The sequence below is a fragment of the Octopus sinensis genome, linkage group LG7, assembly GCF_006345805.1.
Source record: "Octopus sinensis linkage group LG7, ASM634580v1, whole genome shotgun sequence".
Lineage (NCBI taxonomy): Eukaryota > Metazoa > Mollusca > Cephalopoda > Octopoda > Octopodidae > Octopus > Octopus sinensis.
Window position 1 is genome coordinate 19,387,591 of NC_043003.1, and position 25,393 is coordinate 19,412,983.

The 25,393-nt window shown below is 40.2% G+C and overlaps 1 protein-coding gene across 5 annotated transcripts; it reads left to right on the forward strand.

Annotated features, from left to right (window-relative positions):
* Positions 1-24,683, forward strand: LOC115214153 (RAD51-associated protein 1). 5 transcript variants are annotated; one of them, XR_004999970.1, is made up of 9 exons: positions 1-65; positions 2,260-2,309; positions 3,303-3,423; positions 4,386-4,675; positions 9,522-9,722; positions 11,628-11,753; positions 13,177-13,458; positions 15,287-15,466; positions 24,651-24,683. XR_004999970.1 is itself a non-coding variant. In XM_036504591.1 (8 exons), exons 1-8 carry the CDS (start codon positions 16-18, stop codon positions 15,406-15,408), a joined length of 1,242 nt encoding a protein of 413 aa, XP_036360484.1. In that variant the 5' UTR covers positions 1-15; the 3' UTR covers positions 15,409-15,604. The 5 variants fall into 5 exon arrangements, 3 of the variants coding, with proteins under 3 accessions (XP_036360484.1, XP_029639089.1, XP_029639088.1); XR_004999971.1 differs by lacking the exon at positions 24,651-24,683 and adding an exon at positions 24,403-24,422 and having other exon boundaries at positions 15,287-15,458; XM_036504591.1 differs by lacking the exon at positions 24,651-24,683 and having other exon boundaries at positions 15,287-15,604.
* The last annotated feature ends 710 nt before the right edge of the window (positions 24,684-25,393 follow it).

Genomic DNA, 25,393 nt, shown 5'->3' on the forward strand with positions numbered 1-25,393 from the left:
TTTGTCAGAGAGGAAATGGAGGGAAAACTTAATGTTTTGATTTTAAGGGAAACATCCGGACGATTGTAAAGATATATTTTTATGAATTTTACCCTCCTTTATGTATTTTAAACTATGTTAGAGAAGCGATCGAGTCGGTAAGCAACATTAAGGATTAATTTTATTCGAAATTAAAGAAGCGTGGTGTTGTTCTCACACAAATTTTGGGATCTTATAAAAATGAATATATGTTGTTTGTCCACTATGTGTATTATATTTTAGCATGTGTGTGCGTATTTTGTTTTAATTTGGTTATAATTATCTTTCAAAGTAACGTGTTCCTTTTTATTTTATAATTAAGAAGAATATTATTAACTATCTCTTATCAACATTTCCTCAAATGTAGCATCGGAAATTTAATATTATACATATATATATTGTTTTCAAACAGGCCTATACATAATATATAGTTTTCATTTTTTGTGTTTTAAACATAGTTTGCTTTTTTTGTTGTCTTATTTTATGACAAAAATGAAGTGAAGATGAGATGTTAATGATTTGATAAATAATTAACCAAAATATTCGAACTTAGAGATGGATGTTTATATGCAGTAGTGTCTGCTTTGGTAGTTTCCGATGTCCTCGGCACTTGCCAGGAATCATTAAACAAATATCGTAGTATGACAGAAACGACCGCGCGCCGAATTAAATCATTTTATATTCCTGTTTTATAATAAGAGTTCAAATCCAGTTGAGATCGACTTTTGTCTTACGTTCCTGCCAAGGATTTGGTTAAAGTTGTTGCCGTGCGACAGGGTAACAAATGAATATAGAACAGATAACTTTTCCTCTCCAAATAATTAGCCTTGTACTTATTTCTCTTGCGATCCTTCGATATTGGTATATGACGTCATTCACTCACAAAACCTCCCCTTATAACATAGATAAAGAGGCTAGGCTGAAATACCGGGTGAATAACGTCGTCTCTTCATACCGACACTCTAGACTAGGGGTTCTCAACCATTTTTAGACCCCTTTGATTGCTATTTTATTCTAGTAGACCCCCAAATCTACTCGATGTCTAAAAACTAGTCTAGGTTTAACCATGTAAAACATTAGAGAAAGAACCCGAGTTGTATTTTGCAATACATACATCTAAAGCAACATTTTTTCAGAGGCCCCTTAAAATACTATTGTGTAGCCCTAATTATTTTTCTTGCCTGGACCCTCAAGGGCCATATGGACCTCAGTTGAGAACCACTGCTCTAGACCAATACCGAAGGAATGCCATTTTCTTACTCGCTGGGTCCGAATGAAGTGTAAGTACTTCATGCCCTTGACAGACCCCTCCAGACCTGTGAGGGAAATCCTGGGGGGCTGACGTTCTTGGTGGATAGGGCTGGATGCAATGATTAGTGCTGGGCTGATGGGTTTGGACATGTAGTTCAGACTTCACTCAATGTCTATCACTTGTTAGCTCCATTCAAAGATGCCTTAATTTGGTTAATTTGTAGGGATCAGCAAGTGAAAGAAACAGTGCATATGTGGATTATCTTTCAACTGAAAATATTTTTCCTAAGGGCATAAAGAAGTTTGTAAAAAGGGCTTGGTTCATCTTTCAACTGAAAATATTTTTTCTAAGGGTATGAAGAAGTTTGTACAAAAGGGCCTATGTCGAGATATTATTTATTCATGCTTTCAAAATCCTTAATTAATGCAGAAGTTCCCAGATCTGAATGCTGCTTTTTTAAAAAAAAAACAAACAGTGGAGGAGCTGTGGTTAACATAATAACAAGATACTGGATGAATATTGCAGTAAATTGCCTTTTAACGATGTATTTACATTAAATATGATATGCATATGGCTATTTTAACTTAATATTGCTTTGTTTATATTGATTTTTATTTATTGCAATACAAATAAATGTTTTGTCCCATTTCTTATATATTGGACATGACAAATCTTGTTTAGGCATATAGCTGGCTAGAGTGCATGCTATTGACAAGGCCCAGTGAGACCAAGAAGCATCTGGCATTTTCATTAGCTGTTGCTGGGCTGATTTTCAATTCCTTCTGAGATATATTGTGTTTCTAAACATAACAAATCTATAAAGAATGTTATCTTGGGATGAACCCTGCAGTAAATTTGCCTTTCAATAGCTGGCATAATAAAATAGGGGCTCTTATATGCAAATTCAAAACCTTTCCCATAAATAAACTTAAAGGATATATATATATATATATTTATATACATATGGTATTTTTTTTTATTTTTTGAAGGAAGAATATTAGTTATGCATCAGCATTTGGAAATGAAGATAGTGGTGATGGTAAGCTTGAAATTATGTCTTTCTATTTGACCCTACCACATATTTTTGCTTTTGTGTGTTTCTAGCATTAATATGGTGTTATATTGTCCTTGTGCTCCTGTAGAATATCTTTGTTTTCTAACTGCCTTATTGGTTAAACATAAACGTCTACAAGGATAAAGTACTAGACAAGATAATTAACTATGTGGTAATGATTTCAAAATCTTTTTTCATGCCATTCTGTTGTGCTTCACAGAATGCGATATATGTTTGTCTGCCTTCTGTGTTCTTGGAGGAAATGCATTACTGACACTTTCTTATTTCTTTATTGCCCACAAGAGGCTAAACACAGAGGGGACAAACAAGGACAGACAAACGGATTAAGTCGATTACATCGACCCCAGTGCGTAACTGGTACTTAATTTATCGACCCCGAAAGGATGAAAGGCAAAGTCGACCTCAGCGGAATTTGAACTCAGAACATAACGGCAGACGAAATACCGCTAAGCATTTCGCCCGGCGTACTAACGTTTCTGCCAGCTCGCTGCCTTATCCTTTTTCAAGATAACAGAATGTGATTGAGTATTACTACACTTTCACTAAATAATTGAATGATTGATGATAGAATAAGCATTCAGACCATCGTTATCATTATCCTTTAACATCTGTCTTCCGTGCTGGCATGGATGGGTTGAATGGTTCACCAAGTTCAAGGATTGCTTTGTGTTCAACTGTCTGCTTTAGCTTGGTGTCTATTGCAGGATGTCCTTTCTAACACCAACCACTTAACAGTGTGTACTGGCTGTGTTTCTTCTTTTCTTTTTGTGGCATTAACTCAAGCAAGGGCAGTGGCTTTATGCTGGGTATTAATAAAAGGGACAGAAACAGGTTCATTGTTGTATAGAAGATACATGGCTACCCTGCAAGGATTATTATTAATTTTATTACTATTTTTACTTTTGTAATAAAATGGGTTGAATTAATTTTATACTTTAATACAATTCTATTTTCCAGAAGATTTTAGACAGACCAAGGCTCCTCCTTCTAAAAGATCTAAACCTACTGCTGAAGAGAAATCTAAAAAATCTAATTCACAATCCAGTTCTTCTGGGGAAGGAAAATCCAAACAAAAAAGGTTTGTATTGATTTCTCATTGATATTAATAATATTGTAAAAAGTTGGTAGATATATAGACATGGTAGAGTTGGACTAAATGCCTTGCTATCTTTGTTCTGATTCTTTACATTCTAAGTTCAAATCCCACCATTTGCTTTTCATCCTTCTGGGGATTGATAAAAACATGGTCTTTAACATGTGGTTTCAGGTTTGATCCCACTGCATGGCACCTTGGGCAAGTATCTTCTACTATAGCCCCTGGCTTGCCAATATCTTGTGAATGAATTTGGTAGATGGAAACTGAAAGAAGCTCATCATATATGTGTGTGTGTGTGTCTTTGTGTTTGTCCATGCCCCACCTTACTGCTTGACAACTGCTGCTGGTTTACTCTTTTACTTGTTTCAGTCATTTGACTGTGGCCATGCTGGAGCACCGCCTTTAGTCGAGCAAATCGACCCCAGGACTTATTCTTTGGAAGCCTAGTACTTAATTTATTGGTCTCTTTTACCAAACCGCTAAGTTACGGGGATGTAAACACACCAGCATCGGTTGTCAAGCGATGTTGGGAGTGGGGACATACACAGACACACAAATATATATACACACACATACATATATTTATATATATATACATACGACAGGCTTTTTTTCAATTTCCGTCTACCAAATCCACTCACAAGGCTTTGGTCGACCCGAGGCTATAGTAGAAGACACTTGCCCAAGGTGCCACGCAGTGGGACTGAACCCGTAACCATGTAGTTCGTAAGCAAGCTACTTACCACACAGCCACTCCTAACATCTCTATAACTTTGTGATTCAACAAAAGAGATCAATAGAATAAGTACCAGACTCTAAAAAAAAAAGTAAGTACTTGTTCATCTAAACCCTTAAAGGTGGTGCTCCAGCATGGACACAGTCCAATGAGATAAATGGTAACTCTTCAATTATATGAAGTTTTTTTTTTATGTCATAAATCTTAGGAAGAAATTGGATGACAAACTGTTTGAACGAGAACTTAAGTTGGCAATGGAGATGTCTATGCAGGAAATTGGTACCGGCTTGAAAGAAGAACCTCAGAACAAGGATGCTAGCGATTTTCAAGACACCCCAGTGAAGAATTCTGCATCAGAGCGAGTTGAGTCTTTGAAATTATCTCGACATGACATCCATTCACCACCAAAATCTCCTTCCCACGTGGCTCCTCCATTATTGCACAAAGAAATTGAAGAATGCATCCCTAAGAATTCTGTTAAACAATCTGCCATGCCTTGTAAGTATAATTTCTATTTAACACTTTATATATATATATATATATATATATATATATACACACATATGTGTATAGGTTCCGCTAGGCTCCTCACAGGCAAGGAACACAGGTACAAGATTTTCTGGGCAGGGAACACTGACGGGGTCGGGGGCGTGGGTATACTTCTCGCGGAGAAATGGGTAGGTAAGGTAATCGAGGTAGTCAGAGTAAGTGACAGAGTAATTAAAATTAGATTAGTCCTTCACCATAGGACAGCTACCATCATCTCGGCATATGCCCCTCAACCAGGGCTACCGGAAGGACAAAAAGACCAATTCTATGACACCCTATTGCGGACTACCTCATTGACAAATGACAGTGACCTTCTCTTCGTGGCAGGTGATTTCAATGGACATGTTGGACGGCATGTCGGGGGCTTCCATGGCGTTCATGGAGGCTACGGTTTTGGCTCTCGTAATGAGGAGGGAACCAGGCTGCTGGAGTTCTGCGATGCAAATGACCTTATGGTCTGCAATACCAACTTCAGGAAACCCACCTCTCACCTAGTCACCTACCGTTCTGGCAGACACACTAGCCAGATTGACTACATCCTTGCCAGAAAAAGGGAAAGAGGGCTGCTTATAAATGCCAAAACCTTTCCAGGCGAAGAATGTACTCCTCAACATAGATTAGTAGTTAGCGACTTCAGGATCAGAGCTAAATGGTTGCCCAGAAGAAGACCTGCTTGGAGGAGAAGGGTCTGGAAGCTTAAAGATCCTGCAAATGGACAGAGATTTAGAGACATACTACTCGAAGCCTTTGACGAAATAGAAGGGGATATAGCTTCACTTAATGTGGAAGACAGCTGGAGATTCCTACGGGACAATCTGCTGACAGCCACTGACCAGATCTGTGGATGGAGCAAAGTACCATCTCGACCCAGAGTAACATGGTGGTGGAACACTGTGGTTGACAGGGCTATTAGACAAAAGAGACAGGCTTGGAAGGACTGGAAGAACGGTGGTAGCAGGGAATTGTATCAGACAGTCAGAAGGGAAGCTAGGAGACAGGTTTATTTAGCCAGAGGGGAAGCGGATAAGAAAAAATTTGCCAATGTTCTGAGCCGTGAGGATGAAAGACTTGAGGTATTTCGTGTTGCAAGACAGTGTGTGAGAGAGAATCGTGATGTGGTAGGAGAGAAGTGTGTTCGCATGGATGATGGTTCACTTGCGCTAAATGAGGATGCAAAGAGAGAGGTTTGGAGATGCCACTATGAAAGGTTGCTGAATAAAGAAAATGAATGGATAAGAGAGTCTGCCGAATGTTGACCCAACAGAGGGACCAGCTATCCGAGTTGATAGCTCCGTGGTCGCTAAGGCAATTAGAAGCATGAAGACAGGGAAGCCCCAGGCCCATCAGGAATTACTGCAGAGATGCTCAAAATATCTGGCAGTGTCGGCTATAACCTAGTCACCCGTATAGTCAACCAGGTGATACACGAAGGAGTCATACCCAATGACTGGTGTAGCAGCATACTAGTCAACTGCTACAAAGGTAAAGGTGATGCCCTAGATACAAATAATTACAGAGGTATCAAGCTGTTGGATCAGGTAATGAAGGTTACGGAGAGGGTCATAGCCCAACTAATTAGAGAGAGAGTTAGTTTAGATGAGATGCAGTTTGGGTTCGTGCCAGGGAAAAGCACCACTGATGCTATATTCCTGGTAAGGCAGCTGCAGGAGAAATACCTAGCCAAAGATAAGCCCCTGTACCTGGCTTTCGTTGACATGGAGAAAGCCTTTGATAGGGTCCCCTGATCCCTCATCTGGTGGTCAATGAGGAAACTAGGATAGATGAATGGCTGGTGAGGGCTGTGCAAGCCATGTACAGAGATGCTGTAAGTAAGGTTAGGGTTGGCAACATGTACACAGAAGAATTCAAAGTAGAGGTTGGGGTCCACCAGGGTTCAGTTCTCAGCCCCCTCCTATTTATCATAGTCCTCCAGGCAATTGTGGAGGAATTCAGACAGGTTGCCCCTGGGAGCTCCTCTATGCGACGACCTCGCTCTAATTGCTGAGTCACTATCAGAACTGGAGGAGAAGTTCCAGGTGTGGAAGGAGGGTCTAGAATCGAGGGGCCTTAGAGTCAACCTAGCTAAAACCAAAGTACTAATAAGTAGAAAGGTAGACAATCCACAAATATCCTCAGGAAGATGGCCCTGCTCGATCTGTAGAAAAGGTGTAGGTAGAACTCTATAAGATGTACCCAGTGTAAGCTATGGACACATAAGAGGTGCAGCAATGTCAAAGGTAGGCTAACTGGGAAGATAGTTTTTGTATGTGGCAGATGCTCGGGAGCATTGACCTCCGAAAATCTGCAGAAAACAACTTCCATCACTTTCCGGGGGGAAAAACTAGAAGTAGTTGATAGCTTCCGCTATCTAGGTGACCAAGTCAGTAGTAGGGCTGGGTGCGCTGAAAGTGTAACTGCTAGAATAAGAATAGCCTGGGCAAAGTTTAGGGAGCTCTTACCTCTGCTGGTGACTAAAGGCCTCTCGCTCAGAGTAAAAGGCAGACTGTATGATGCATGTGTACGAACAGCTATGCTACATGGCAGTGAAACATGGGCCGTGACTGCTGAGGACATGCGTAAGCTCGTGAGGAATGAAGCCAGTATGCTCCGATGGATGTGTAATGTCAGTGTACTTACTCGACAGAGCGTTAGTACCTTGAGAGAAATGTTGTACCTAAGAAGCATCAGTTGTGGTGTGCAAGAGAGACGATTGCGCTGGTATGGTCATGTGGCGAGAATGGATGAAGATAGGTGTGTGAGAAAGTGCCAATCCCTAGCAGTTGAGGGAACCCGTGGAAGAGGTAGACCCAGGAAAACCTGGGACGAGGTGGTGAAGCACGACCTTCGGACGTTAGGTCTCACCATGGAAATGACTAGAGACCGAGACCTATGGAAGTATGCTGTGCGTGAGAAGACCCGGCAAGACTAGTGAAGCCATAACCCGTGGCCCCTACCTGGCACGTAGTCAGTCCACCTGTGCATACCTTCCTTCTTGTGACACTTGTGAAGACCTGTTGAGGCAAGTGAAAATCAAATCAAACCAAATCAAAATAGATGAACATCAATGGAATTTGTATCCTTGTGGTACCAGTGCCGGTGGCACATAAGAAAACCATCCGAACGTGACCGTAGCCAGTACCGCATCGACTGGCCTCCGTGCTGAGGGCACGTAACAAACACCATCCGAGCGTGGCCGTTCGCCAGCCTCGTCTGGCACCTGTGTCGGTGACACATAAGAAAACACCATCCGAGCGTGGTCGTCTGCCAGCCTCGTCTGGCACCTGTGTCGGTGGCACATAAAAAACACCATCCGAGCGTGGCCGTCTGCCAGCCTCGTCTGGCACTTGTGTCGGTGGCACATAAAATCACCCACTACACTCTCAGAGTGGTTGGCGTTAGGAAGGGCATCCAGCTGTAGAAACACTGCCAGATCTGACTGGCCTGGTGCAGCGTTCGGTCTTGCCAGACCCCAGTTGAACCGTCCAACCCATGCTAGCATGGAAAGCGGACGTTAAACGATGATGATGATGATGATGATATATGTGTGTGTGTGTCTATATATATATATATTATATATATATATATATATATTATATATATATATATATATGCATATACATATATATCAGTATCCCCTGATACCAGTACCCTCTGACTGGCTCCCAATGTTGGTGGCACTATCCGAACATGATCGATGCCAGGACTGCCAGACTGGCACCTGTGCTGGTGGCACGTAAAAAGCACCATCCAAACATGGCCGATGCCAGTAACCCCTGACTGGTCCCCGTGCTGGTGGCATGTAAAAAGCACTATTCGGACGTGATTGATGCCAGGCCTGTCTTACTGGCTCCTGTGCTGGTGGCACATAAAAAGCATCCACTACATTCTTGGAATGGTTGTCGTTAGGAAGGGCATCCAGCTGTAGAAACATTGCCAGATCAGATTGTAGCTTGGTGCAGCCACCTGCTCTCAAGACCTTAGTCAAACTGTCCAACCCATGCCAGCATAGAAAACGGATGTTAAATGATGGTGATGATGACTTTTGATACTAGTGGGTGCAAATGTTTCACTTTCCAACCTCATAGTTTCGTGTTCAATCCCACTGTGTAGCAGCTTAGGCAAGTGTTTTCTACTACAGCCCCAAGCTAACCAAAGCCTCAGGAGTAGATTTGCTAAATAAAAACTGGAAGAAGCCCATTGTATGTGTGGCCTGCACCAACCAAAGCCTTGGGAATGGATTTGGTCAACAGAAACTGATAGAAGCCTGTCATATATATATATATAAATAAGGATAAGATCGATATTTAAATACCAATCTTATCAGGTGGCCAGCATGGAAATAAAAACCTTCAAAGGTAATAGTTATTTAAAATTATAATTTGGGGTATCTAAGAGATAGCACCACGCTGGAATTAGCAGTCAAAACTTGACTCTAAAACCACATTAAATGTGGTTTTTTAGAGTCAAGTTTTGACTGCTACTTCCAGCATGGTGGTATCTCTTAAATACCCTAAATTATAATTTATATATATATCATCATCATCGTTTAACATCCACCTTCCACGCCTTTCACCCCTTCGGGGTCAATAAAATAAGCACTTGATTCGATGTAATTGACTTACCCCCTCCCCTGAACCTGCTGGTCTTGTGCCAGAATTTGGAACCAATAATTCAGCACCTTAAATTTCGTGTTCCTTGTATTTCATCTCATTTACAATACACACTTAAAAATGTTTTGTTCCCTTTCATTTGTCTTTACTCATCATTTTCTTCTTTATCTTTTTTTTTTCTGCAGCTCTTCCTCGTGCCCCAGCTATGAGGGGTCCATCTGATGAAATAGAATATCTAGGTACAGTTACTGATGAAGAAGAATCAAAAAACAGTGTCCGGCTTCGGAGAACATCAGGTCGAACAGCGCGGAAAAAAATTCAGATAGAACCAGACTCCAGTGAAGACGAAGCAAATTCTGATTTTCAAGAAGAGGAAGAAGAAGATGGTAAATTTAACATTAATGTTTCTCAGTCTCCTTTTTCAATATGTTTACATCACAATTTCTATATTACTCTTGCAACATGGAGCCTGGTGCAGCCATCTGGTTCGCTAGTCCTCAGTCAAATCATCCAACCCATGCTAGCATGGAAAGCGGACGTTAAACGATGATGATGATGATATATATATAATATATATATATATATATATATAAAAAATGATGGGATTCTTTTAGTTTCGATCAATCAAATTCATTCACAAAGCTTAGAGGTCAAGCAATGGCTTTAGTAGATAACACTCTGGGTGGTGCACAGTAGGACTGAATCCAAAACTGTGGTTGGTATGTAAGCTTCTTAACTTGGGCAAATGTCTTCTACTACAGCCCTGGGGCTGACTCCTACCTTGTGAGCAAATTTGTTAGCTGGAAACATAGATGGATGACTAAAGAAATATATTATCTTTTGTTTTCTGTTTCCCTTATTTCAGTCATGGGACCGCTGCTGTGCTTGGGCGCCATCTTGCATGGTTTAGTTGAACAAATCAACCCTAGTACTTAATTAAGACACATGCACACACACACACACAAACACACACACACACACATGATGGGCTTCCACACAGTTTCCAGCTAACAAATTTGCTCACAAGGTAGGAGTCAGCCCCAGGGCTGTAGTAGAAGACATTTGCCCAAGTTAAGAAGCTTACATACCAACAACAGTTTTGGATTCAGTCCTGCTGTGCACCACCCAGAGTGTTATCTACTAAAGCCATTGCTTGACCTCTAACCTTTGTGAATGGATTTGATTGATAGAAACTAAAAGAATTCCATCATTTTATATATATATATATATATCATCATCATCATCGTTTAACGTCCGCTTTCCATGCTAGCATGGGTTGGATGATTTGACTGAGGACTGGCGAACCAGATGGCTGCACCAGGCTCCAATTTGATCTGGCAGAATTTCTACAACTGGATGCCCTTCCTAACACCAACCACTCCGAGAGTTTAGTGGGTGCTTTTACGTGCCACTGGCACGAGGGCCAGTCAGTCGGTACTGGCAATGGCCATGCTCAAAAGGTGTTTTTTACGTGCCACCTGCACATGAGCCGATCCAATGCCATTGGCAAGGACCTCGCTCGAATGTTTTTTCATGTGCCACCAGCACAAGTGCCAGTAAGGCGACGCTGGTAATGATCACGCTTGAATGGTGCTTTTTACATGCCACCAGCTATATATATATATATAGTATATACAGTAGTCCTTTACCATATTGCAGTTTATTATTCAAGCTTGCATCTATTCCTCCATGGTGTTGTTTTGCATTTATGATAAACTAGATATATACAAATTATAAAAGACAGTTTATTTCACATTGCTCCAGTTCACTCAGCTGTAGAAATGAGTTGTGATGCCACTGGTGTCAAGCTGTATCGACGTTTGTCTTTCCCTTGGATAACATCAGTGGAGTGGAGAGGGGAGGCTGGTATGCATGGGCGACTGCTGGTTTTCCATAAACAACCTTGTCTGGACTTTGTGCCTCGGAGGGTAACTTTCTAGATGCAAACACATGGTTATACATGATGAATGGGGCCTTCACCATTTATATATATATACATATACACACAATAACTTCTGTCGGTTTCCATCTATCAGATTTACTCACAAGGTTTTGTTCAGTCTGGGCTGTTGCTAAAGACACTTCCTAAGGTGCTGTACAATGGAACTGAACCCAAGACCACATGGTTGGGAAGCAAGCTTCTTAACAACACAGCCACATCTGTGCCTATCCACACAGCTATTCCTACAGACACAATACACATTTTCTCTTTCTTTTTTAAGACTTTAGTTTATTTACATGTCCAAATTTATTCCCTGTTTTTCCTTTTTCTTTTATTTGTGCCTCTCCAGAAAGTGATGAAGAATTCGAAGAAGACTGTGACTATGGCAAGAAATCTACGAAAAGAAATAAGAAAACAGCAAAAAATACAAAGACAAAAAAAGATATAAATAGTGTAAATAAGAAGTCAACAACAGGTATGAGTTTCATGGCTGTTATATATTAACACCACTGCTATCATCATTATTATTATTATTAAGGCGGCAAGCTGGCACAAACGTTAGCATGCTGGGCGAAATGCTTAGCGGTATTTTGTCTGTCTTTACGTTCTGAGTTCAAATGCACTGGGGTCGATATAATCGACTTAATCTCTTTGTCTGTCCTTGTTTGCCCTCTCTGTGTTTAGCCCCTTGTGGGTAGTAAAGAAATAGGTATTTCATCTGTCTTCACGTTCTGAGTTCAAATGCCACTGGGGTCAACTTTACCTTTCGTCCTTTTGGGGTCGATAAATTAAGTACCAGTTATGCACTGGGGTTGATATAATCGACTTAATCTGTTTGTCTGTCCTTGTTTGCCCTCTCTGTGTTTAGCCCCTTGTGGGTAGTAAAGAAATAGGTATTTCATCTGTCCTCACGTTCTGAGTTCAAATGCCACTGGGGACAACTTTGTCTTTCGTCCTTTTGTGGGGTTGATAAATAAAGTACCAGTTATGCACTGGGGTCGATGTAATCGACTATCCCCTTGCTCCAAATTTCAGGCCTTGTGCCTATAGTAGAAAGGATAATTATTGTTGTTGTCATTGTCTTATAGAAAGCGGACGTTAAACAATGATGATGATGACGACAACGATGGTGTTGTTGCTGCCACTACTGCAATGGTTGCTGCTGCTAAGTCAGCAAGTTGGTAGAAATGTTACTGCACAGGAGAAACTGCTTAGCTAAAGTTCCAACAATTTTGCCAATCAATAAGTTTTAGATGTTTTACAACCATTTCTTTTTCATATTTATATGAGTGGATAGTAATACGGACACTTGCCTCAGGTACTATACAGTACCTTGGGCAAGTGTCTTCTCTAACCTCTGGCCAACCAAAGCTTTTTGAGTGGATTTAGCAGATGGAACCCGAAAGGAGCCTGTTTTATGTGTGTGTATAGGAAACTGACAGGATCCTGTTTTAGGCGTGTGTTTGTGTCTTCTTGTTTTGACATCACATGTTAGTTGTAAATGAGCATTATACAAATGGTTTTATTCATTCCCAATCTTCTGTGACAACATGTCTGACCATAAGGAAATATTACCTTGCTTGGAAACAGGTGAGAATTGGTGACAAGAAGATTATCCAGCAGTAGAAAATCTGCCTCAATGAATTCCATTTGACACTTGCAAGCACAGAAAAATGAAAATCAATAACATCAATTTTCACCATTCTAGATGGACCTGTGAAGGGAATGTGTACTTCTCCTTCCTGTGATGGTGATGATGGTGGTGATCTAATCCTTTACTCTACTATTTCAGCCAGATTCACCACTGCCCCTTGTATAAATGATGGTAATTATCACTGCTTATTATCATTGATTGAGGTCAGTTGAATTATATAAAATTTGTTTCATTTCTGTTTCAGCAAAACGAAAACAAACTGTCAATAAATCTCCATCGTCGTCCAAAAGAGGAAATCCAGACAATAGTAAAAGTACACCTTCGGAACCTTCAAGTTCAGTAGAGTCCCATAAGAGTACGAACACAGATACGACCAAAGTAGCAACTACATCTGGGAAATCTCAACCCTCAGTGCCTTCACTTATTTCAGTTAAAAAGCCTTTAGTGACACAATCTCAAATATGTAATTTGAGTCCATCCTTATCATCAAAGTTACCCATTAAACAACCGATATGGAATCCTCCTGGTAAGTCTCCAGTTTTATTCTATGTAATTTAATGAAGATCAGAGCGGCTGGCAGCATCTAATAATGGATCTAATTACAGTGGTTCCCAACTAGGGTCCGTGTGACTTTTGGGGGTCCATACGAAAGTTTTCTGTTAAAATCAATGTGCAATGAATTGATTGTACTTCTACAGCACAAATCATTGTAACTTTTTAATACAATTCTTGATATTTATTTTGTTTGCAAGATTCTTTATGTGAATTCGTGTGTTGAAGCATATTTTATTGTGTCTGGGGAGAGTCGTTCTCTTTTAGTACCTTGTTACTTTAACCCACTCACTGGTCTGATTTCCACTCATTTATTTACTCTTTTACTTGTTTCACTCATTTGACTGGCCATGCTGGAGCATCGCCTTTAGTTGAGCAAATCGACCCCAGGACTTATTCTTTGTAAGCCTAGTACTTATTCTATAGGCCTCTTTTGCCAAACCGCTAAGTTATGGGGACGTAAACACACCAACATCGGTTGTCAAGCGATGTTGGGGGTAGAAACACAGACACACACACACGACGGGCTTCTTTCAGTCCAGCAAATCGACCCTATAGGGGTCCATATGTAAAAAATGGTTAAGAATTGAACCACTGGTCTAAAACAGCAAACTCATAATTGTGTGCTAAAGAAGTTCGCTTTCCACATAGTTGCCACATGAGCTTCTTACCCACACAGCCAGGTCTGCCCCTGAAGTTGCTTGACTTTCTACAAGTAGTAACGAGATTTCTTTCAAATCCTGCCTTCCCATTTTCAAAAAGAAAAGACATTTTGGATCATAGAATCTTAGATACACTTTGTCTGGGAAAAGAAAAAGAGAGACAGGATGGTCACAGCTAGAACACTTGCTTTTAGTTCTGTTTGATCAGAGCCATTCTGGAATCTTTTCGGTTTGAACGGCAGTTTTTTCTAGCGGTGTCATATGAAATTGTCACCCATAATTATGACCCTAGTATCGATCTATTGCATTTCAATCTGTTTTAGGGTTAGGGTTAGGGGGATGGGTATTTTTTTTCTTCACAAATGTAAATAAACCATGGCACAGAATGTTTTTTTACCTCAATAGACATCACTGATTGGTTGAAATTGCAGAAATTGAAGAAAAAAAACAACAAATATGTTACAAACTATAGAATTTTCTCAATAAAACCAAGAGAAAAAGATGTTTTATAAACACATTCTACCAGTATACGAAGTTTAAAAGTGTTTATTTATGTAAAAATTATTTTTTAAAACTGCCATTCAAACCGAAAAGATCCCCATTCTGGAGCTAAACAACAGCAATATCATTATTATTATCATTCTATGTTTTTGTCTTCAATATTTTAAATATCTATAAAATGGCGAGCTGGCAGAATTGTTAGCATGCTGGACATAATGCTTAGCAGCATTTCATCTCTCTTTACATTCTGAGTTCAAATTCCACTGTGGTTGACTTTGCCTTTCATCCTTTGGGGGCCAATAAAATAAGTACCAGTTGAACGCTGCGGTCAATGTAATTGACTTACCGCCTTTCCCGGCCCCGTGCCGGTGGCACGTAAAAGCACCCACTACACTCTTGAAGTGGTTGGCGTTAGGAAGGGCATCCAGCAGTAGAAACTCTGCCAGATCAGATTGGAGACTGGTGCGGCCATCTGGTTCACCAGTCCTCAGTCAAATTGTCCAACCCATGCTAGCATGGAAAGCGGACGTTAAACGATGATGATGATGATGATGTGCCAAAATGTGAGACCAATATTTAAAAATATTCATTTGTATTTTATTGTATTTTCTAATGTTTTCATTTTATTGAATCTTTCAGGTAAAGCCACTAGCAGCACTTCCTCTCTGAAAGTCACCTCTCCGTCTGGTGGAATCCGTATTGGTCTTTCTCGTAACCAAAAAGTAAAATCCCTACATCCAACAGTGAAAGCACAGCATTGATGGAATATGTACACACATACACATGTGTGTGTGAATATATACATACATACATATGTACGTATGTACATATGTATGTGTTTGTGTGTACATACGTACTTCCACTATATTGCAGTTCAGTGAGAAGTTTTCTTTGTTGATTATTCAACAGAGCTGTTTATATTTTGTAAATATACAGTAATATATTGTTATATAATGACGTGTTTTGTTCATTTTTTTTCTTCTTAAATGTTATAATTCCCCATCTTGCCTCCTTTAAGTATTGCAGAATAGATATAACTCACATGCACATATAAACGTCTACGCTAATTATTTATTAAGGTACTGAATCCTGTGATCTTAAGTTCAAACCTTACTACTGCAGCCAAACCATTGCGTTTGTGTGCGTGCGTGCGTGAGTGAGTGAGTGTGTGTTACTGTGTGTTTGTGTGTGTGTATGTGAGAGAGGGAAAAAAAAAACCTCATCTCCATCAAGGTACATAACTCTGCTTGTTCCAGTTTGCCTGGGTGACGTGAAAAACGATACTGTTGAATGGCCGCAGGAAACAATTGCTTCAATGAAAGCCATCTCCTTCACTTCCCACTACCCACTCATATAAAAATGGCTGTAAAACATCAAAAACTTATTGATTGGCAAAATTGCTGGAGCTTTGGACACAATGCCCTGTGATATATGCTGAGGCTCTATGTTCTGTGTTCAAATCCCATCAGAGTCAATTTTTACCTTTCATCCTTTCAGGGTCGATAAAATACTGTATTTTAACGTGTATACGGAACCCCCTAGGTTTGGGGGCTTAAAATTTGGACAAAAGGTTTTGTAAGGGATTATAATACTGTGCATATCTAAGAAACTCCCATATTTTTTTAACCTAATTTTTGACAGAAAAGGGTTCCTTATACACATTAAAATATGGTAGATACCAGTCACATATTGGGGTTAATGGTATTGCCTAACCCACTCACCTAAAAATTGTTGGTCTTATAAGACTTCTATCATCTCACTGACTTGATATGAAGTAATCAACCTTATTTTAGAAAATTACTATTTTTAAATCTCACAACGTGAGATATTCAGCAACAGTACTTTGTCATAAAGATTGTTTGCCAACATAACATGGCAGTCCTGATTTAGGACTAATGTTACTGTAATTTAGCCCCAGGAGGCATCGTCTCCAACTGGCCATACAACATGATCTGTGTCCATATGTAAAGACAAAGATCGTGTTGTATAGCCAACTAGAGACGCTGTCTCCTGGGGCTAAATTACAGTAACATTAGTCCTAAACCAGGACTGCCATGTTATGTTGGCAAACAATCTTTTCTACAACCTTATTTTGTTTTTGTATTTGGTTTTGCAAGATTCTTGATGTGGAATCATGTCATCATCATTATCATCATCATTGTTAGCATTTAACTGAAACAACATGAAATAAAGTATTTTGTTCAAGAACACAACACAGAACCCAGTCTGGGGATTGAACTCACTACCTCATGATTGTTAGCCTGATGCTCCAATCACTGAACCATTTACTTAGTTACTTTAGAGACCAAAGAAGTTTTGAATGAAAAAGAAGGTTTATTGGTCAGTTTAATGTTGTTGATGAGGTCAGTGGCCATAATACATAGCTTGTCAATAAAATTAGTCATATGTTTATACACATAAAACATGTAGTCTAGCTTTCTGTTGTTTGAGATTACCCCACTGTTGTTTTCTAACCTCAATTCCTGTTTTGCATTGACAAGTAGCAGATGTTCTGTAAAAAAAAAACCATCTAAAATCTGTCAGTTGTTTGTAATCGTGTATGGTCATCAGCTCATCAGAGCTAGTTCACTTCTTTCCATGATGCCAAGGTAGAGTAGCTGTAAAGCTTCTTATTTAAATGCAAATGTGTGACTGTTCAACATATTTACTTGATGGCACAAGGTTGATGACCTGACAATAATGATTACTGGACTATCAATATTTGATTAGAAAATGGAAGTGAACTAGCAGAATCATTAGCACACCAAAGGTGGCGAGCTGGCAGAAACGTTAGCATGCCAGGTGAAATGCTTTGCGGTATTTCATCTGCCACTATGTTCTGAGTTCAAATTCTGCTGAGGTCAACTTTGCCTTTCATCCTTTCGGGGTCGATAAATTAAGTACCAGTTACACACTGGCATCGATGTAATTGACTTAATCCCTTTGTCTGTTCTTGTTTGTCCCCTCTATGTTTAGCCCCTTGTGGCCAATAAAGAAATAAAAATCATTAGCACACCAGAAAACTGCTTAGCAGTATGTGTTTTAGCTGTAACATTCTGAGTTCAAATTCTGCTGAAGCTGACTTTGCTGCTTATCCTTTTGGGACTGATAAAATAAATACCAGTTGAGCACTGGGGGCTATGTCATTGATTAGCTTCTTCCCCACAAATTTCAAGCCTTGTGCCTGTAGCAGAAAAAAATATTAGAAATAAATTAATTTGTTGAGTTACATCATCATCATCGTTTAACGTCCGTTTTCCGTGCTAGCACGGGTTGGACGGTTCGACCAGGGTCTGGGGAGCCAGGAGGCTGCACCAGGCTCCAGTCTGATCTGACAGTGTTTCTACAGCTGGATGCCCTTCCTAACGCCAAACACTGTGAGTGTAGTGGGTGCTTTTTACGTGCCAGTCATCGGCCACGTTCAGATATCCAACTGTATTTAGTCTCACTGAAGAGCTTCCTTTTGAAACTACTAATTCTCCTGTATTTACAGCTCACCAGAGCTTGTTTATCTCTCCATCTTCAACCCTTTTGATACTGGCCCCCTGGATTCAGTGATGCAAATTCCCTGCTGCAAAGTGATCTGAATTAAAACTTCCCTTCAAAATTTCGTATTAATTTATATTCCAAACATCAACTTAATAATAATGAAAAAGTTATTTTTATGAATTCTTTATTATTTTCAAAATTCACTGAAACAAAGGTAATGTGTTTTCACAGAAATACAGTAACAAAAGCATAAAATACAATTTACTTGTATGTTATTTTTGTTCAGTTAGGCACAGGCATGTGGAGGCGCAATGGCCCACTGGTTAGGGCAGTGGACTCGTGGTTTCGATTCCCAGACCAGGTGTTGTGTGTGTTTATTGAGTGAAAACACCTAAAAGCTCCACAAGGCTCCGGAGAAGGTGGGGGTGTGGGGGTGGCGACTTCTGTTGTACTCTTTCGCCACAACTTTCTCTCACTCTCTCTTCCTGTTTCTTGAGTAATGTTGCAATGGACTGGCATCCCTTCCAGCTGGGGGGAACACATACGCCACAGAAACTGGGAAACCAGGCCCATGAGCCTGGCTAGGCTTGAAAAGGGCAACGTTTATCGTTAGGCGCAGGCATGGCTGTGTGGTAAGCAGCTTGCTTACCAACCACATGGCTCAAGGTTCAGTCCTGTTTGGGCAAGTGTCTTCTACTATAGCCTCGGGCCGACCAAAGCCTTGTGAGTAGATTTGGTAGATGGAAACTGAAGGAAGACAATCATGTATATGTGTGTCTGTGTTTGTTCCACCCACCAACACTTGACAACCAATGTTCGTGTGTTTACATCCCTGTAACCTAGCGGTTTGGCCAAAGGAACTGCTAAATTACAAGAACGTAAACGCACCACCAATCGGTTGTCAAGCAATGTTGGGGGGACAAACACAGACACACACATACATATATATGATGGACTTCTTTCAGTTTCCGTCTACCAAATCCACTCACAAGGCTTTGTGTCATTGACTAGCTTCTTCCCCACAAATTTCAAGCAGAAAAAAATATTAGAAATAAATTAACATGTTGAGTTACATCCAACTGTATTTAGTCTCACTTTGAAATTAGGTCCCTGAAGAGCTTCCTTTTGAAACTACTAATTCCCCTGTATTTACAGCTCACCAGAGCTTGTTTATCTCTCCATCTTCAACCCTTTTGATACTGGCCCTCTGGATTCAGTGACGCAAATTCCCTGCTGCAAAGTGATCTGAATTAAAACTTCCCATCAAAATTTCGTGTTAATTTATATTCCAAACATCAACTTAATAATAATGACAAAGTTATTTTTATGAATTCTTTATTATTTTCAAAATTTACTGAAACAAAGGTAATGTGTTTCCACAGAAATACAGTAACAAAAGCATCATCATCATCGTTTAACGTCCGATTTCCGTGCTAGCTGGGGCTATAGTAGAAGACACTTGCCCACGGTGCGACGTAGTGGGACTGAACCCGGAACCATGTGGTTGGTAAGCAAGCTACTTACCACTCATAATAATAATAAAAAGCATGGAGACATTTGAGATAATCAATTATAAGGTAAAGTGTTGAGTTTTTAAGTAAGTAAGCTGTTGAGAGAAGGGATTCCAAAATTTCAGGTAAATTAGTTCTTTTGGGTGAGAGAAAGTTTTTCTGTCTTTGGTCAATGAAAGCAAAGACAGTAGAGAATGATTAGTTGTCGTACATATGCTGAAAGGAAAGAGAGAATTTGGGAATTTGGGATAGGAAGCTTAGAAATGGACAGTGAATAAGAATTGGAACAAAGTAGTTAGAATTATAAAACAATGATGGAGAAAGTATATTGGTCAGTTTAAGGTAGGGATGATTGTTTTGTTAGGAGTGGCTGTGTGGTAAATAGCTTTCTTACAAACCACATGGTTCTGGGCTCAGTCCCACTGCGTGGCACCTTGGGCAAGTGTCTTCTACTATAGCCTCAGGCTGACCAAAGCCTTGTGAGTGGATTTGGTAGATGGAAACTGAGAGAAGCCCGTTGTATATATGTTTGTGTGTGTCTGTGTTTGTCCCCCAGCATTGCTTGACAACTGATGCTAGTGTGCTTACGTCCCTGTAACATAGCAGTTCGGCAAAAGAGAACCGATAGAATAAGTACTAGGCTGACAAAGAATAAGTCCTGGGGTCAATTTGCTCGACTAAAAGCAGTGCTCCAGCATGGCCACAGTCAAATGACTGAAACAAGTAAAAGAGTATTCAGGTCAATGACCACAACAGACAGCTTGTCAATAACATTAGTCACATGTTTGTATGCAAACACACACACACACACACATCTTCATTTTCTACTTGTTTCAGTCATTAGTCTGCAGCCATACTGAAGCACTGCTTTGAAAAATTCTAGTTCAACTTATCAACCCCAGTACTAATTATTTTTTGTAAAGCCTGGTACTTATTCTATCTTTCTGCTGTAAAGCCCGAGGCTATAGTAGAAGACACTTGCCTGAGGTGCCATGCAGTGGGACTGAACCTAGAACCATATGGTTCGAAAGCAAACTTGTCATACAGCCATGTTTGTATGTGTGTGCTAGAGAGAAAGAGAATTGGTTTCTCTTTGTCTTGATGTAGGAGTGGCTGTGTGGTAAGTAGCTTGCTTACGAACCACATGGATCCAGGTTCAGTCCCACTGCGTGACACCATGGGCAAGTGACTTCTACTATAGCTTCAGGCTGACCAAAGCCTTGTGAGTGGATTTGGTAGATGGAAACTGAAAGAAGCCCATCATATATATGTATGTGTTGGTGTGTCTGTATTTGTCCCCCCAACATCGCTTGACAACTGATGCTGGTGTGTTTATGTCCCCGTAATTTAGCGATTCAGCAAACGAGACCGATAGAATAAGTACTAGGCTTACAAAGAATAAGTCCTGAGGTCGATTTGCTCGACTAAAGGCGGTGCTCCAGCATGACCACAGTCAAATGACTGAAACAAGTGAAAGAGTAAGTGTCACTGTTGTACAGCAATGTCCTTCATTCTCAGTCCTCCATGAAAATATGCCTGACCATCGGGAAATACAACTTTACTTGAAAGCAACAGAAAAGGCATCCAATTCACGAAATTCTGCCTCAACAAATTCCAAGACAAAGACACACAAACAGATATACACATCTCTCCATAGCAGAAGTGCTAATGCCACTGTACCCAGAAAGACCTGTCCTCCTCAGCAGAAGTTATAATGCTGCTCTCCCTACTGAAGAGGATTGACTTGCAAGGACCCTGTGCCAGTGCCATGTAAGAGCACTTGTGCCGGTGCCACATGGATGGCATTCAGCATATTCTGTAAAGTGGTTGGTGTTAGGAAGAGCATCCAGCTGTAGAAACCAAACTAAATCAGACTGGAACTCTGGTAAACCATCTAATCCATGCCAGCATGGAAAATGGATGTTAGGTAATGATTTTTATGACGTGTGTGTGTATATATATATATATATATATATATACTCTTTTACTTGTTTCAGTCATTTGACTGTGGCCATGCTGGAGCACCACCTTTAGTCAAGCAAATCGACTCCAGGACTTAGTCTTTGTAAGCCTAGTACTTATTCTATCGGTCTCTTTTACCAAACTGCTAAGTTACGGGGGACATAAACACAAGCACCAGTTGTCAAGTGATGTTGGGGGAAAACACAGACATACAAACATATACACACACATACATACATATATATACATACATATATACAACGGGCTTCTTTCAGTTCCCGTCTACCAAATCCACCCACATGGCTTTGGTTGGCCCAAGGCTATAGTAGAAGACACTTGTACTAGGCTTACAAAGAATAAGTCCTGGGGGTGATTTGCTTGACTAAAGGCAGTGCTCCAGCATGGCCGCAGTCAAATGACTGAAACAAGTAAAAGAGAGTACCAGTGGCCTAACATGTATAAAAAGTCAATAGAAAACATATTCTCAGTATAAAATAGGGTACATTTAAACACACACACACACACGCACATATATTACCATCATCATCATCATCATTTAATGTCCATTTTCCATGCTAGCAATGGTTAGACAGTTGACTAGAACTGATAAGCCCAAGAGCAGCACCAAGTTCCAGTTTAGTCTGGCATGGTTTCTATGGCTGGATGCCCTTCTAAATGCCAAGCACTCTGGGAGTATAATGGATGCTTCTTGCATGCCACCGGCATCGGTGCCCTTTACCCGACACCAGTAACAGCCACAACTATGATTTCATGGGTACCATTTACGTAACATTAGCACCAGTCATGCCTATGGTTTTGGGTACCATTTACATGATATCGGTAAGGGTCATGACTACTATTTCACAGGTTCCATTTACACAAAATACACACACAAAAGCTTGTTTCAGTTTATATCTCACGAGGCTTTGGTCAAACTAGGGCTCTATTAGAAGACTATTGCTCAAGATGCCACACAGTGGGACTGAACCCAAGACCATGTGGTTGGGAACTCTCTTTACTTTCAGTCATTTGACTGTGGCCATGCTGGAGCACCACCTTTAGTCGAGCAAATCGACCCCAGGACTTATTCTTTGAAAACCTAGTACTTATTCTATCAGTCTCTTTTTGCCGAACTGCTAAGTTACAGGGACGTAAACACACCAGCATCGGTTGTCAAGCGATGCTGGGGGGACAAACACCGACACACACATATACACACACATACATATATATATAAATATATACGACAGGCTTCTTTCAGTTTCCGTCTACCAAATCTACTCACAAGGCTTTGGTCGGCGCGAGGCTATAGTTTGAAGACACTTGCCCAAGGTGCCACGTAGTGGGACTGAACCAAGAACCATGTGGTTGGTAAGCAAGCTACTTACCACACAGCCACTCTTGTGCCTTCTTAACAAGACAGCCATGCCCATATTTTTATAGATCAAAATCTAACTTACATGTGGGTTGCTGGTGATTTTTTTCCCTCCGTCTTGCTTTTCTCTTGGATTTTCCCGTCCTCTGTTTCTGAAGAAGAGCTTTGCTCGAAATGTAAAACACCCTTTCTTTCTTTCCCTGAGCATCTTTTAAAACTTTGCATGTACCACGTCCTCGCATTGTTGTTTTTATCTTCATTTTTTTTTGTGGGGGGGATTAGCTATACACACATAAGACTTGTTGAGGCAAGTGAAATCGAAATCAAATTCGATGACTGGCATCCGTGCTAGTGGAGTGCTAAGATTACCAGACGAGTGAGATCATGGTCAGAGCAACAAGCTGGCTTCCGTGCCGATGGCACGTTAAAAACACCATTCGAGCATGAACGTTACCTGCATCGCCTTACTAGCACTTGTGCTGGTGGCATGTGAAAAAAACATTCAAGCGAGGTTGTTGCCAGTACTGCTGGACTGGCTCCTGTGCAGGTGGCACATAAAAAGCACCATTTCGAGCATGGCTGTTGCCAGTACCGCCTGACTGGCCCTCGTGCCGGTGGCACATAAAAGCACCCACTACACTCTTGGAGTGGTTGGCGTTAGGAAGGGCATCCAGCTGTAGAAACTCTGCCAGATCAGATTGGAGTCTGGTGCAGCCATCTGGTTCGCCAGACCTCGGTTAAATCGTCCAACCCATGCTAGCATGGAAAGCGGACATTAAACGATGATGATGATGATCTATATATATATATATATATATATATGTATGTATCTATGTATGTATGTATTCATTATCGCATAAAGTAGTGTTTAACAATATAATAAAGTTCAGGTGTAACACTTATGGTTAATTTAAAGATAACATTGTCTAGGAACATGAAAGAGAGAAAAAGTTTTTGTCTTTATTTTTGTATAATCTGAAACATCTAACGAAATAGTATGTAAAGATTTAGACTTTACAAATTGTCTTACAAATATTGAATTCAGATGTTGATTGAAGTATGGTGCTTTGTCAACAGCTGTCGACTCAATGTAAAGAAAATGTAGTGCCTGAAGTGTAGCTATGGTAACAAGCGCCTTCAGCCAACAAGCTTTCATTGATTTGAGATTAGTATCGTAATATTAAAACTTGCAGCAGTTTTGTTTGGATTTTTATTAAATTCTATTTTCTCTCTCCTTTTAAACAGGCTTAATATCTCTTGATGATTTTCAGTCAAAACAATAACAAGAAAAGGATAGGTGAAAAAAAAGCTGTATTCTGTTTTGGCAGGTAATAAATATTAAAAAAAAAAAAACAGTTACCAACTTCATAGACTGATGATAACCACTTAAGATCCCCCATCATTCATTTCCTTCATACATACATGCATACATACATACTTATCCAAAATGAGGATATATATATATACTCTTACTCTTTTAGTTGTTTCCGTCATTTGACTGTGGCCATGCTGGAGCACCGCCTTTAGTCGAGCAAATCAACCCCAGGACTTATTCTTTGTCACCCTAGTACTTATTCTATCGGTTCGCTTTTGCCGAACTGCTAAGTTACTGGGACATAAACACACCAGCATCAGTTGTCAAGTGATGTTGGGGGGAAAAACACAGACACAAACATACACACACACACACACACACATACACATACACACACACACACACATATATACGATGGGCTTCTTTCAGTTTCTGTCTACCAAATCCACTCACAAGGCTTTGGTCGGCCCGAGGCTATAGTAGAAGAGACTTGCCCAAGGTGCCATGCAGTGGGACTGAACCCAGGACCATGTGGTTTGTAAGCAAGCTGCTTACCACACAGCCACTCCTATGCCTATATATATATATATATATGTGTGTGTGTGTATATACATGTGTGAGCGTGTAAATATATATCTGTATATAGGAAGAGATAATTATTTTCGTTGATAAATCATGTTTGTAACTGACATGTCTAATTGTGTTAATTCCAAGAGGATTTTGATGGTGGTCACAAGTTAACTGTCTTTGTGCTATAAACAGGTTGAGACTAGAGACAAATAATGATGGGATTATAGAAAATATTTGGTATGAAACCTTGTCGTACTGCTTGAAGATACGGGATAAAATCAAAAATAGAAACTATCTGCTGTACTTGAGTCTCCCTGATCAATTTGCATATTGATCTCTCTCTTTTTAATTGATTAATTATCTGACTCTGTCTCTGACTTCTATATTGTAGTAATTACCATTTGAAAGAAACACCTACTTCTGTCCAGTCCCTTATTATTTGTCATCATCCTGTAAAGGGCCACCTGACTGATTGGTATAATGTCACTCACAGACATGCTTCAGCTTCTGGTCCACAAGTATTT

What these genes read in the sequence shown, in the direction of transcription:
- LOC115214153 (XM_036504591.1), top strand. Translation starts at nt 16, where the DNA reads ATGGAGGGAAAACTTAATGTTTTGATTTTAAGGGAAACATCCGGACGA. An exon ending in GGAAAATCCAAACAAAAAAG is followed by an intron (nt 3,424 to 4,385) that starts GTTTGTATTGAT and finishes CATAAATCTTAG; the next exon opens with GAAGAAATTGGATGACAAAC. An exon ending in AAATAAGAAGTCAACAACAG is followed by an intron (nt 11,754 to 13,176) that starts GTATGAGTTTCA and finishes TTTCTGTTTCAG; the next exon opens with CAAAACGAAAACAAACTGTC.